The sequence below is a fragment of the Plectropomus leopardus genome, chromosome 9 (genome assembly GCF_026936395.1).
Source record: "Plectropomus leopardus strain MGB_pleo_1.0 chromosome 9, ASM2693639v1, whole genome shotgun sequence".
Taxonomy (NCBI): domain Eukaryota; kingdom Metazoa; phylum Chordata; class Actinopteri; order Perciformes; family Serranidae; genus Plectropomus; species Plectropomus leopardus.
This window is the reverse complement of record NC_142184.1, coordinates 9,160,937-9,175,376: the sequence shown is the minus strand read 5'-3', so window position 1 is coordinate 9,175,376 and position 14,440 is coordinate 9,160,937. Positions and strand designations below refer to the sequence as shown.

Here is a 14,440-nt window from a genome sequence, read left to right as displayed (position 1 = left end):
CAAGCAGGCAGACAGTTTTGGGTCAATTTAACAATCTCTCTAGTGCCACCATCAGGATAAATCTGAGCAGACTTCTGGCCACAGAATCACCTCTGCAAATTCCTCAGGTAAAAAAGAAGTCCAGCAAATATAGTACGGTCACTTTATTTATGCAGATATAGTTATGTACAGATCTTTTAGGTTAGACACATCGTACAGTTTATTTCTTCCAGTTATTGTGTGTCTGAGTAAGAATCAGACTGATATGGACACAATGTGGATTTGTTATTTTTTTGTAGATGTTACATCTATACAACAGTACTTATAATTTGGAATTATGATTGGTTTTAATTGAGTTTTAATGTTACTGGTTGAAATGCTACAACAGTGCACAAGGCAAAGGAAAAAAAGATAAAAGAAAAACGCACAAAAACAAGATAACCAGCAAGCTGATATAAAAACTATTTTAAAACCTGTAGCTTCAGTGTTTTGCATCCAAAGTAATGTGAAAATGATGCAATACGTTTAACTTGTCTCCCTTAACAGAGTCTTGGGAGTCAGTGTGAGCTACAGAACAGCAGCCCTGCAGCAGGCGGGGAAATAGTGTCTCTCACTTTCAGTTTAACAGGTTCGGTGCTTGTTCTTACAGGAAAAACAAGTCTCTGAAAGGTAGTTCCCTCTTTGAATACGCCACCCTGCTTTCTGCCACTTCCAGATTTCAGTCTACACAATGCATCTCAAAAATGCAGTACTTTTGTACCACAAATACTGGCATCGCTACAGTTTATTTGAAGATGCATGGGGAAAAATGTTTGTTCTGTGCAAATATATTTCTTTACTTATAAAGCAACAAACTGTCTGTGGATCCTGGTCACTGAGGTAGATAAGAAAACTGAATTTACTGACAAATCTAATAAAGATAATGATACTCATGATGTGCATTTGCTCACAGACTTAACTGGTTATTTACCCACAAACGGCTAAATACAGAACATAGCCTGCAGTCCAGATGCCACCTGGTGCACAGTTTAAAAATCCAGGTCAGTAACAGACTCTGCGAACTTATCGAACAGTGTTATTTACCAAACAACAGTGGAAAAAATTAATTTCACCTCATCAGGGATTAAGAAGGAACCGTATCCAAAATACAGAACTCTTCAATATAAAAACAGCAGCTTTGTGAGGTCAGACATTCCAAAATATATATATATATATATATATCTGTGTGCTGAATCAGATTGGGCCGAACCCAAGTGAGCAGCAACACATTCACAGTGTATGTATAATCAAAGGAACCCAAAATGTGACCACTTTATGCCATACGGAGAGCATACATGTGGTTTACTGGCAACAGAATGAGCCCAAATGAGCTTTTAGCTGTAGTGTCTACTGAACACACTCGTTTTTTGATAGAATGAACTTTTAGCTTTTATGATACAAATCTTTGTATTAGTGGTCGTGAAATGTCAAACATTACGACTGACGGCAGTTTGACAGCTGAGGTTGGATTGTCGTGAAACAAATTACAGGACTCGTTCACGGCCTACATTTACATGCACAAAATATTCATATTTTTGCTCTTATTCTGAAAAGGACAATATTCCAGTCGAGCTGTTTAAGTGGCCAATGGAAATGAGTATTCCACTAACACTCCCATTTCACGCAGCTGTGCACGTTTATCACGTTAAAATATGTAATAGTGGAACGGCTGGAGCTGCTTGTGGCATTTTGTTTTTTTTTGCATCAAGACAGAATTTTTTCATTTTCGTTGGCAGACTTGTTTGACCGTGTGAACACAGCCTCTCTTTCAGCCTCCATATACTGAAAAACCTGTTAATAGCCAAGTCTTTCATAATGTTTAAAAGTAGGTGTGTTTCTCCTTCCAAACTGAAATTTGGACTTTGCTTTTGGGAATGCATCTCTTCTACACAGCCTTGCAAACTATTGGTTTGTGTACAACGCATTCATGACAATGCACATCACTGACCGTAAACAGGCAAGAGGCTTTGTTTTGCAAGTTGCTGTAAAAGCCCCAATTAAGAAGCTCCTGGATGCTCCAAACACATGTCCAAATAATGCTTTTAAAACCCAAATAATACCAGCATATCCCAAGGCCTCATCTGAATTTGCTCCATTCCATAAAAGGCATATTTTGAAATATCCATATGGAATACACTGTTCACATGACCGTTTTAAATTTGAGATAATAGTGGACCATTATTGTGCATGTGAACATAGTCACTGTTTGGTTTTAAGGGTGATATATTCCCCTTCACTGTTTCAATCAAAGCACAATCTCCAGATCATAAGCAGTCCTTTCCTTTTTGACGTGCTCAATGCTTTGCTCAGCTGGAGAAATCACGGGCAGCTCGCAATGTTCCACTTTCACAATATTCTTCTTATTCTTGACAACTCCCGGTTTGCTTAAAATATATTCATAATTTCTTTGAACCTGAAGTAACGCTGAGGTGAGGTACTGTGGTGAAAACATCTTCAGTGAGGGTGGGAGTTGTATATCTTGGGGGAGGGGCTGAATGGAGGCCACAGGATAGTCATAATGAGGAGAGGTGTCCGGCTGCTGTGGGATCCTGGGGACCGGCGGAGGTACACTTGACAGAGAGGGAGGTATTAAAAACACTGGTGGAAGGATTTCTGTGTGTGAGGCTGGAGACGGCGCCTTATAGTTTTGGGGGACAGGCGAAACAGTCATGGTGCTCTGAGCATTGTCATCAAGGTCAGCAGTCTGGCTCGGCTCCGGCTTCTCCGGCAGATGGTTTTCTGGCGTCAAATCGCTGTCTAAGTTCTGAGGCTCAGTCATGTTGGTGACCTCTTCATAGTCGGGTACAGACTCAGTCCGCGGCACATACAAAATGTGTTTATGCCGTCGACAGAACAGTACACCACACTGACGGCACTTCCTGCCATCTTTGACATGCTGCAGTTTATGGCGCTTTAGGTTATGGCTTGAAGCGAAAGATCGATCGCAAATGTTGCACGGAAAGGACGGCTCCTGGACACACCGGTGCTCAGTGAAATCTGCCTGACTTGAGAAAATCTTTCCACACATTTCACACATAAGGACGCTTTCTTCTTCGTGCAGATGTTTGTGTTTTATAAGCTGTGATGCATTGGTGAATTTCTGATTGCACTGATCACACTGATACCCACCTGCTGGTGCATAGACATGTTTTAGGAGCACAATGGGACTCCCTTTGTCTAACACTGGGAAGCCTGCTGGTGCTTCAAATGATGGTGTTGTTCGGGTTTTTATCGGTGTGGTTTCACTTTCAGTCACAGCCTTTTTGGTCAATGTTTCTCCATTCTAAAAAACAAAACACACAGGAGACCCCCGTCAATTAACATTAATGCCATCCATACATAATAACAACACAAAATGAAATACTTAATTTCTAAAAGCATTAAATAAATAAAGAATAACAAATAATGGCTGCTGCCTTAGGCACCGATGGAGTTGATGGTGTCAGTATGTCCTCCGTCAAAGCAGAGGACCGGAGCTCCACGGGAGAATCACAGCGGGATGGAGCCGTTTGTTCTCCTGTTCCGTCTGTTTTGGCTGTGCGACGTCGCCTTTTTCTACGACCAAAAAACCTTTGAAAACAATTGGGGAAAAAAATAATTGTGAAATCTATATACTTGTCAAGTTAGAATAGGAAAACTTTGCTTTTTTAAAAATGCAATAAAGATGGTGAACATCGGCAGCTTGCGATGAGAGAAACAAGACTCAATGCAACAAAAAGTTGAAGCACTTAGTTACTGCCCTGCATGATTATCGATAAACAGCTGAGTTTATTGACCAGTCGTTTACAGCGGCACAAATGTAATGTCATATGCAGTGATGACTTGTTTGATATGAACAAAAACCTCAAATCATGTCATGTTATTTCCAGGACTGTGCAAGACATCAAATACCATGAGAATTGGGCTACAACTACTCAAAATCAATTGATCTACCTTTTTTTCTTGACCTGTTGTGAAATATTGCCTACAGTACCATTTTAAAAAACACTTGATTTGCCGCACTTACAGTTCAAAATATGCAAAAGTATTCATTTTATAATTATAAATAAGAAAAAAATCTTCTTCTTACTCAAAAATAACTGAAAACTGATGATCAGAATGGTTAATGTCTGTCAGTCTACTCATCAGTTTATTAACTTATTGTTTTAATTTTAGATTAAAAAAAAAACCTGCATTATTTCTCTTAAGGTCAAATGACCTCCCTAACAAAAAACAGTTAGACTTAGCTAACACATGAACGAGGACTTTTTAACATGCAATTACGTGTGTGTGTGATAGCTTCATGTAAAGCTTTGCTGTTGTTGTTTTGCAGTAGTAGAAGTACTCTGGTCTTTTACTTAAGCTAATATGGCAGTACCACAGTGTAGAAATACTCCTCATGTATTCAAGTCTTTGCTCTTAACTGTTTTTAAATCAATTAGTAATTCATTTTGCTTTTTATATATTATCTTTATACTCTTTTTTTTTGCAAATCTGTATCCGTGTTTTCATATTTTATTGTTCTGTAAAACACTTTGAATTGCCCTTATGTATAAAATGTGCCATACAAGTAAAGCTGCCTTGCCTTTGCAGTAGTATGTGAGTATAAACATTAAAATATACTTTAAATAGCAAATGTATAAGAACTAATTACTGATGCATTCATGTCCACACCAATTTAATGTTGCAGCTGGTAAAGGTAGGGCTATTTTTAACAACATCTACTGCTGAGTAACTTGTGAATTTCACCAAGAAATCAATAAAGTGTTATCTCTTTCCATAAAACAGTTTTAGTTTTATTTGTTGTTTATGTCTTATGATATAAGTCTGACTGCCAAGCTATTTAGTAAGTAAATAAGTGTAGTGAAGTGAAAAAAATCAAGGTTTACCTCGGGATTACAGTGGAACAGAAGAATAAAGAAATCACAGAAATACTCAAGTACCTAAAAAACTACGATTAAGTACAGTACCCGAGTAAATGTTTTGTTATCAGCTAACGTTAGCACAGTAGCACGTTACTCCAGTTTGTTTGAAATACTACGAAACAGCAAACAAACTAAAGTGACACAAAACAACTCCTCACAATGTGTCCTTGCAAATACTACATACCAAACGAAATTAACACATAGGTCTTACCATTTCACTTTTCTCTTGTGGGTCTGTTCAGCGTATGTAAACACAGAAGGCACAAAATCCGGACTGTCGTGGTCCATGGACGCTTCCCCTACAAAACACACAAAAAAACGCGACTTTTAGACAACTTTAGAGCTCGCTACACTTTATCTCCCACCAAATAATACGCTGTTAAAGCATGCAGTACACTGAAAGCATGGTTTCCTTACTCGACTTGAAATGAGCGCCACAAATGCGGGCGTTTCTGCTGAGCTCCTCGGTGCTGCCGTTCACTTTCTGGATCGCCTGAAGCCACAAACGTCTCCGGTTGGCCTGAAACGGTCGAGATCCGGACGGTACTCTGAAAAATTTCAGCTTACTAGAAGAAGAATACCGATTTTTACAGCCAGACACGCAACACGCCATAATGTTGCCTCAAAACTGTTTGTCTTCGGTTGTTTAGCTTTCGGTTGAGGAAGTTATCTGCAGCAACTATGGTCAACTTCCGTTGCCAAGACGCGCGCGCACCCTCATGAATACAGTGGTTTCAGATTACAGGAGGGTTTATTTCTAACGCTGAATAACAGCTATAAACGACTATTTATGACAGTGGATCTTTCGTAATTCACGTTTTAGGTAAAAATATAGGCCTTGGAGGATTCTTGGTTATTCATTTAAGCGAAATAAGAGTGTAGAAGAGAGTTTTGTTGTGCCTCTGTGTCTCTTTTAGTAGTGACCACAGCCACGCGGTGCACTGAGGACCCCTGCTGGAAAAACACCCAAATACAAAGACATGGGTTCATATTTTACTTTAGTAAATGTTCAAATGCAGTCCCGCTACCATCAAAATACACTTTAAGTACCTAAAGCGAAATTAGTCATTATTCAGAATTGCCCGTTTCAGAATAATGTCTGTATCATATATTTTAATGATTGGAAATAACTGTGATCACTCCTTTTATTGACATTTCTATATTTTAATTGCTTTTTTTAAATGGTTGACCAAGCTCACTCCTTTTATTGACGCTTTTAGATTACCTTCATTAATTCTTTTACTTTAACTTTTACTAATCAAGTTTGCTTGTGTGCTGCGTTGATGTCCTATGTGTCTGTTTATTGTATTTTTAAATTGTTTTGTTCCACCAACTGCAGATAAAATTTTCCCCTTAAGAGACAGTAAAAGCTCTGAACTGAACTGAACTGAACTGAAATGAAATGAACTATTGTAGCACTGAATTATTTATTTATTTATTTTGATGCACTAATGTTTTCATCACTTTAATGTTGCAGCTGGTAAAGGTTGAGATAGTCTAACTTGAATGACCTTATATAGCTACTGCTGGGTAGCTTATTTTAACCTATAACATTTATTTGTTGATTATATTTGGGTTATTGATCAAAATCTGCCATCTATCTATCTATCTATCTATCTATCTATCTATCTATCTATCTATCTTTGCAAATGTCTTATAAACATCTATGGCTCAGTATTAAAAGACAGGCAGTTTTAATTGGTTATTGCATTACCCATACACATTATCTTATGCCTCACTGATATGGATTTTATGTTTGATGCAGGGAAATACTGACAAAATCAAACAAATAAGCACACTTTTGTGTGACAATTTGTAGACTAAAACTGCTTTGAAGGACTTCAGAGCGCACGTTGTACTTACAACTGTAAATTTCATTCTCTCAGAAGTAGTTAAAAACAATATTTCCAGTTAAAATGGAAAAGTAGTGTCTTGAAGTGTGTGTTATAAAATTAGTACCGTATTAATTTGTGTTTCAAGAAGAAGTGGAGTGTCCTTGGTCTTTTCAGCAAAGGTTTTTACCGACATAATTTCTAATAATCAGCGAACCTCATGTATCTTCACAAATAAAGTCTCGGGGGCACTTTAAACCATGAAGCATTTCAACATTAAAAGGTTTTTTTCTGCAGAGCCACACCTGTAATGCTTCTCTAATACTCCCAAAGCTGCAATGCCCCGGTTTTGTGACCATTAACAAATCACACAGAGGTGACGGTAATTAGGACAGAGGCTCAGACTGTGTGAGGTGCACTGTTGTCTGTTCCAGCTTGTAATACCTTGAAATGTTAATAATTCCTCTGCTGTCTCGAGTGTATTTGTGCAGCCCATTATGCCTTGACTGCTGCTTCATCTCTGCAGGAATCTCTTATTGTTCTATCTTCATATTCAGCAGCTTAATTCCAGTTGTCACTCAAAAACAAATCAAAAATCAAATTGCCCTTGAGTTTAATGCAGTTTAAAACACGGTTACAATTTAAAATAAAACCTTTTTCCACCAAATCATGAATGTCCCCTTCTTGGTAATTGCTGGTACACATTGACTTTCTAATACTGGCATTACCCTTCCATTATAACAATAACCAGAAATTAATTAGCAAAAATCTAACAATTACTCAGGACGGAGGATCACAGTAATGCAGTGACAACTAATGAAGCTCTAATCATAAAATAATGATGCAATCTTGGTAAAATTTCAGTGTAACGCACCATTTAAATTTATGGAGCGACAAACAGAAGCTGACTGAGAATTAATCGAGAATGATAAATTAACCTTTTAAAGTCCACACCCAGAAAAAAAAGCAATGTTATTTGTTTTTCTTTTAATTTTTTAAGTCTTTAGGGCTATAATACAAAAATGAATGTTTATTTTTTGTACAGACCCCATAGTTTTTTTTTAAAGAAAAGCCTCTACCAGATGGTTGAAATGGCTGTTCATGGTAATGGTAACCCCCCACCCCCACCCCCCAAAAAATTAAAATTTAAAAATAATTTACTGTTATAATTCTTGTAGTAAGTAAGTAAGTATACCCACATATATCAGTTTGTAACAATGGGATTAGTAGTATTACCAGTTTATTTCCATGCATATTTATCATTTACGTAATCTGAAAATGTCTCAGGCATGGTGAAAAAAATCCCACTGATATAATCTCTTATCAATATGAACTGATCTTTAATAGCAGATGTGATTCCTTCCTCATTCCCCACTGCTCAGGATTTTGTCAATCTTATTAAGTGCTGCTCTGTCCATTTCTACAGCCCTGTTCCCATTCTCATGCTTTGTGTGACATTGATTGATACAAGGTAGGCTTTACCATTCAATGCATGAGCAATTTTGCACGGAAGAAATTTGATTTGTCACAGCAGTGAGAGCGTAAAACTGTAAATAATAAAATTAATGCCGCTTACAGGGATCCTGTGATAGAACAGAGCCATCATTAATGTTATTAGTAACGCCTGTGCTTTTACCGCTGTGACGAGTTCAAATGTCTGCTGTGAGGAAGGTCTATGGTGACTGGAAAAGGTTATATTATAGCATCTCAGCTCTTCAGTTTCCACCATCTGCTGTTGTTCTCCCAATTTTTAAAAATATTTTATTTTTTATTTTTTGCATGGCATTTCCAAAAATACACGATTTTAAAAATCATACACAAGTAAGATTGTTACTTTAATTCTTCCTTAGATTAAATTAAGTTAAAGGATCAAGCCAAAGATATTGTATATTTCTATTAGTATTGTCCCAAAACCAAAAGTGCATTAGTCTGTCTGTCAGTATGTTATGACTTGAAGCTGTACAATGGCCCACATATTTAGGCTATATAAATATGTATTTCTATTTATTTTAAATGGCTCAGTAATTTACTAAAAAAAAAAACCAAGCACTTTTAGCAACAGTTACTTAAATGATAATCAATTGTGTATTTGATTTTTTAAAATTTATTAGACACTTTTTTCATCTGTGGTTTTGGCCCTCTTGTGAGTATTTATGACGGCAGGACTGTGTATGTGTGTGACTGACTGAAAATAAACTACAGTGATCATGATCATTGTAATTAATGAACAAGCCACCCACTGCGGCTCACTGACAGTTTTGGGGAAGCTACTTTGAAAGCATAGTTTTGCAAGCTACCCATTATTTCACAATAGAAGAAGCTGAACCACAACAAAGCTACTCGAGGGAGAAATATAGTTTGGTTTACTAAAGCGAGTCAGTTAAAGAGTAGTTCTTTTTTATTAGTGCAAATGGCATTTCTAAATGACTAACTAACAAACTAACTAAATAAAAAAATACATAAATAAATAAGGGTATTGAAATGCAAATGCATACATAGGGACATTGAGATGCAAATATAGACAAAATGGGACAAAACAAAACAAACACTATCCCGGCAGGAAAAGCAATGATGTCTTTGTAAAAACAGTCCCAGAAACTGAAGGTGGAGGTTTTGCACCAAGCAGGTATTACTCAGTAAGCCAGGTAACTTCTACAATAGCATGCAACAACTTCTCTGAACATTTGTCAGAAAACAGGTATAATAAATACTTATGAGTAATTTGGATAAAACAGGGTTAAATTAAAGCAGAGAAGAAATGGTAAAATAAAAATTTACAAAATTCCACTCTTTTTATGGCCCCATTTCTTCAGTAGTTAACAGCACAAAATGTAAAACAAACAAACAAACAAACAAAAAGACATGTAACTTAAAATCACTTTGCAAATATGAGTTTAAATGCAAATAAGCTACTACAAAATGTAGTCAAACTACTGGTATAATTACATGTAGATCACTTATCCCCAAAACTGCTCACTAATGTGTTTTAAGTTGTTTTGTGATGGGGAGGTCTATGGCACAGAGGAAAAAGATGAATCAGATTAATAAGAATATTATAGAATATTACTGTATTTGTACTTTGAGTCTGTGTCAGTGCTCCACCAACAGATGTCACTGTTGTTTAATGAGGTCAGGTACTTTCCTCTTGGGTGTTTAGGATTTTAAAATAACAGTAAAATAACACAGCATTTACAAAGAACCATTTGAGACAAACTCTGTTAGTTAGTGTCCAAAATTATATTAGCATATTTGACTTTTTAACACTGATCGATCCTCCACACTCATTTTGCCTGTAGGAGTCTTTCTGAAATGTCTCACAGAGCTAACACCCAAATTTGTAGCTGTGATAAACAGTAACCAGGTGAGATTAAGGAGGGCGATGTTGTGGATAAACGCCTCTGCGAAGTCTCATGGAGTGTAAACATATTCTGCTTTGAAAATCAATCTATAAAGCTGCGTCTGAGACTTAAATCAATATTATTTCCTTTCCTCTCAGTGAGAGAAAAACCAGAGTCACACTGACTGCTGTGTTTAGTCACCACTGAGCACACTGACTGTTTTTTGTACATCAAACAGACACGAATGCAAACAGTGGCTGACACCTGTGAAGCTTTTCTCAGGATTACAGGCTTTTCTACTGTCATTATAACCTTTTTGTACAACCGCGAATCCCGTGCTCCACTTCAGAGCACGCTTTAATTCCTCATCAAGTGTGTTTCCTAATATCTACAAGCTTATGACCTGAAAAGGAATAAATTGGCATTGCTACTCTTTCCCTTCCCCTCCCTCCTCTCCCTCAAGGTGACTCCTCCATCTGCACCCTCCCTGGTCTTGCCAATCCTTCTCTCCGCAGTCACCATGCTACAGTCACTGGGATCTGAATCCCCTTTTCTTTCTGGGAGTTGTCACTATCTCATCTCTTTCGTTAGTTGTCCTGGAGCTATGCACATCAATCTCTGTGCCGCTGCTTTGTTCCTCCTGTGTGTGTGTGTGTGTGTGTGTGTGAGCGAGAGAGGTGCAGGCGGGTCATCAAAGTCGCCTTTTTCCAGTCTAATTTTTGTGAAAATAACATTTGAAACGTTGTATTGTTTACCTATTTCTGCAGCACATGCTCAGGTGGTTTTTATTCCATTCATATTTTCATCTCTCAGGGATGAGGTGTGGCTTTGTACCGGCTTCATTTCACTGCACAGCATCCCCATTTTAATTACCCTCTTCTTCACCCCTTCTCGCCTCGTTCTAAGTGCAGAGAGAGAGGAGGGGGGAGGAAAATAAAGAAGAGATTGAAGACAGAGAGTATAAAAAAACTGTAATAAGGGTGGGGTGGGCTGTGAGTGAATGGGTGGCCTGTTTTGGGAGCAGGCGGAAGAGAGAGAAGACAGTGAGGGAGAGATACAAGCCAACACTTCACTGTTTTTGTTCACAAGTGGGCCAATTGTACAATCCCTGTTTTTAACAGCTGAAATGTACAGTGCAGTTTAAAAAAACCTTTTTCTTTTTCCAGCAATCAAAATGACCAGTAGCCAATACATGCCCAGAGTTGGATCCTCCAATTATCCTCCATAATGGGAAAACGTGAAAATAAGTGGAAATTCTCCTAAAATCCAACACTAATGGTAGAAGTAACGGTAGTCTGAAGTGTTTTTCTAGGTGGGTGTGGTGGAGTGGGTCTTATTTGGAGAGCATTCGAGCAAGGCTGTAGGTTTTGGTTACAAATGAAACTGGGAGTTTGGGATCCTCCCCCACAAAATCTTGAGCACCAAACCCTTAATTTCCTGCATTCTGGTGCATTTTCATGCACCAATTCATGTCTTTTCTACATCAATTTATGGTGAAAATAAAAATTATATTCACAATAATATAAATAATAAAATTAATAATCATAATATGTATGGGGTGGTGGTATGGTAGTACAGTATAACCACTGCTTTCCATTAATTACATCATTAAATAAACAAGCAGATGAATTACTGTATTCTGTTATTGTTATTATTTATTATTATTATTATTGTTATTTATTGTTTGATAGCTAAGTCATTTATTTATGTAGATTTCTCATTATTTCTCATTGCTCTTTGTAATAAATACCTAAGCATAGAAGATAATAATACTCTCTGGCTGGCTGGAGGTTTGGGGTCAGGGGAAGCTTGCCTGAGGCACCGACTGTGCTGTCCGGCCCAGATAATGCTGGACCCAACCATTACTTGCCACGTTTGACACTTAACGCAGCAGGTTTTGGGCGTGTTGCTTCCCAGTGGTGTTGGTGCCTGTACACTGATATTGACAATTTTTTCTGTTTACCCAACATGCACAGCAACCCAAAGGCTCAGCCACTTTCACTGGGGAGTGTTGTGGCTGTTGCTGCTGCCATCACTCAGTTGTCTGGTGAAGGGTTGAGCCACGACAACGCAATTACACATTCATTTCACCCACAGAGCCAGCCAGCCAGCCACTGAGGCTCCCCTCCCCCCTTCATGCTCTGCTCCTTCTCCACCCTCTTTCATATTTCTGCCCTCACCCACCATCTCCATCTCTACCTGCTACAGCTAAAATTCCTCCCTTACACCTTTAACCCCACTGCGCTCTTTCATTTTTACCCCTCTTTCACACTTTCTTCCACATCAGCGGTGAGGTTCAGGGAAACACACAAAGGACCAAAGCAGAGCTGGAGCGAGAGCGGGGAGGTGGAGGCCAAAGGGGTGAAGATGAGAGACGAGGTGAAGGGAGAAAAACAGCATGAAATAGTGTGAAATAACAGGCGAGGATAGAGTAAGAGTGGAGTGAGGGAGGTAAGGTTTTCTGGATGGAGAACATGGGGGGTGAGCGGAGAGAGAATGGCTAATGATATATTGATTTGACTGAGCCCGGGGCAAATAAGTGGGAGTACGTGGGAGGAGGAGAACCACAGCTTGCAGATGCCTGAAAACACCTGGGTGGGATAAGTTTTGTGATTGTATGCTTATACTGATGGAAAGAGAGGTCCATTTTGTAAACACCTCCAAGTGTCTGAGTAAGGCTTATGTCTGTTTGCACACACACACAAAAATTATATTTCAATGCTGTATTGCAGTGCTTGCATCTAAAGAGCAATTAAAAAGGAATTTTAATTGGTTTTTATATTGGAAATATGATAGCTCAGCTGTCCACCAGAGCTCTAAGCTGGACTGGAATAAATATCAAAGCTTCTGGCTATAAAAGCAGGCATTTAGACAGATCCATTGGGATCACATTAGGTGAGATCACTAAAAGGGGGGAGAGTGAGGGATGGAGAGGAATTAATGGGATTTTGTACATTTTCTCCTCATAAGGTGCCGGCATGTGTCCTTGCACATGCATCCTTGTGGGCAAATAGGTGAAAGATGTTGATATTGATCATTAAATACATTGCTGGGTGAATGATAGAGTCCTTATTGATCTGAAGAGTCAGTGAAGATAAAGTATCATGATCGGAAAACTGCCTGGGAATAATCTAAAAATCTCACAGCCAACATTGTCACACAGCCAGCATAATCACATTTTCACAATCTGATATAATTTCTGCAAACCAGGCGTTACATTACATGTGCACATTATTATGTAGTGGATACACCAGAATTTTCCATTTTGATGTCACGTTTGATACATGGATCATTTTTTGGTTTGAAATACCCAGTTTGGGGAGCACAATCCTGACAGGAAAAGCAGCCATGTTTTGGTAAAAAACAACCCTTTTTTTGTTCCATAAAAAGCTGCTTGAAAGACAGTGATGGGTTGCTAAAAAATCATGTTTGGTGCCTAAAAAGCCACTATGAAAATAGTGACAGTCCACTAAAAAAGCAACTGAAAAAACAGTGGTGGCTCGCTGAAAATAGCTGGTGAGAAAACAGTCATGAGTTGCTACAAAACATCCAGGTTTGGCACCTAAAAACCATAGGAAAAACTGAGATGGGTCTCTAAAAACACAGTGTTTTTTTCAACGTTAGCTGTCAAAAAGCTGCTGAAAAAACAAAGGTGAGTTACCACCAATACTGATGTTTGGTGCTAAAGCAGCTAGAAGAAATAGCCACAGATAGCTACAAAACATCCATGTTTAGTGCTTAAAAAGCCACTGCAAAAACAGTAATGGGTCTCTAAAAAAACATTTTTGGTCACTGAAAAGCTGCTGTAAAAACAGCAATAGGTTGCTAAAGGAGCCACAGTAAAAACAGTGACCGGTCGCTGAGGGAAATCCACGATTGGTGCCTTAAAAGCCGCTGAATAAAACAGCAATGAATAGCTACAACGCATTAATCTTTGATGCTTATAAAGCTGCTGAAAATACAGCGTTGGATCACTAGAAAAGGCACACATTTTTTGCCTAAAAAGCTGTAAAAAACAGTGGTGATTCACCACAAAACACCCATGTTTGGCACTTAAACAGCCACTGGAATCACACTAATTACTTGCTAAATCACATCCTGTTTTGTTGTCTTACCCAGGTGTCACGCCATCCACTGTCTCTTCTACCTCCTGATGATAAAGTCGGCTCATATACTTTGTCACTTTAGAAACATTGATATGTATGAAACTTGTAAATGTATCATGTTTGTGGTTTGCTGAAATGTACAATGCCAGCATTTTCTCCTGGTACCTGGGCTGTAATGAGATGCCAGGTTTCTGTCCATGCTGTTAAATGAGAATTCATGTGTCATAGTCAGCACACTAAGA

The 14,440-nt window shown here is 38.3% G+C and overlaps 1 protein-coding gene across 1 annotated transcript; it reads right to left on the bottom strand.

Annotated features, from left to right (window-relative positions):
• Positions 1-128: 128 nt before the first annotated feature.
• On the bottom strand, positions 129-5,601 carry LOC121947065 (uncharacterized). Its single transcript, XM_042491949.2, has 4 exons — positions 5,340-5,601; positions 5,134-5,221; positions 3,444-3,588; positions 129-3,301 (listed from the first exon to the last, which is right to left on the bottom strand). The coding sequence occupies exons 1-4, from the start codon at positions 5,533-5,535 to the stop codon at positions 2,264-2,266; spliced, it is 1,467 nt and encodes a 488-aa protein (XP_042347883.2). The 5' UTR covers positions 5,536-5,601; the 3' UTR covers positions 129-2,263.
• Between the last annotated feature and the right edge of the window lie 8,839 nt (positions 5,602-14,440).

Coding starts and splice junctions, on each gene's coding strand:
- LOC121947065 (XM_042491949.2), bottom strand. CDS start 5,535: ATGGCGTGTTGCGTGTCTGGCTGTAAAAATCGGTATTCTTCTTCTAGT. Junction 5,222..5,339: donor TGGCGCTCATTTCAAGTCGA/GTAAGGAAACCA, acceptor TGTGTTTTGTAG/GGGAAGCGTCCATGGACCAC. Junction 3,302..3,443: donor TGACACCATCAACTCCATCG/GTGCCTAAGGCA, acceptor TTTGTTTTTTAG/AATGGAGAAACATTGACCAA.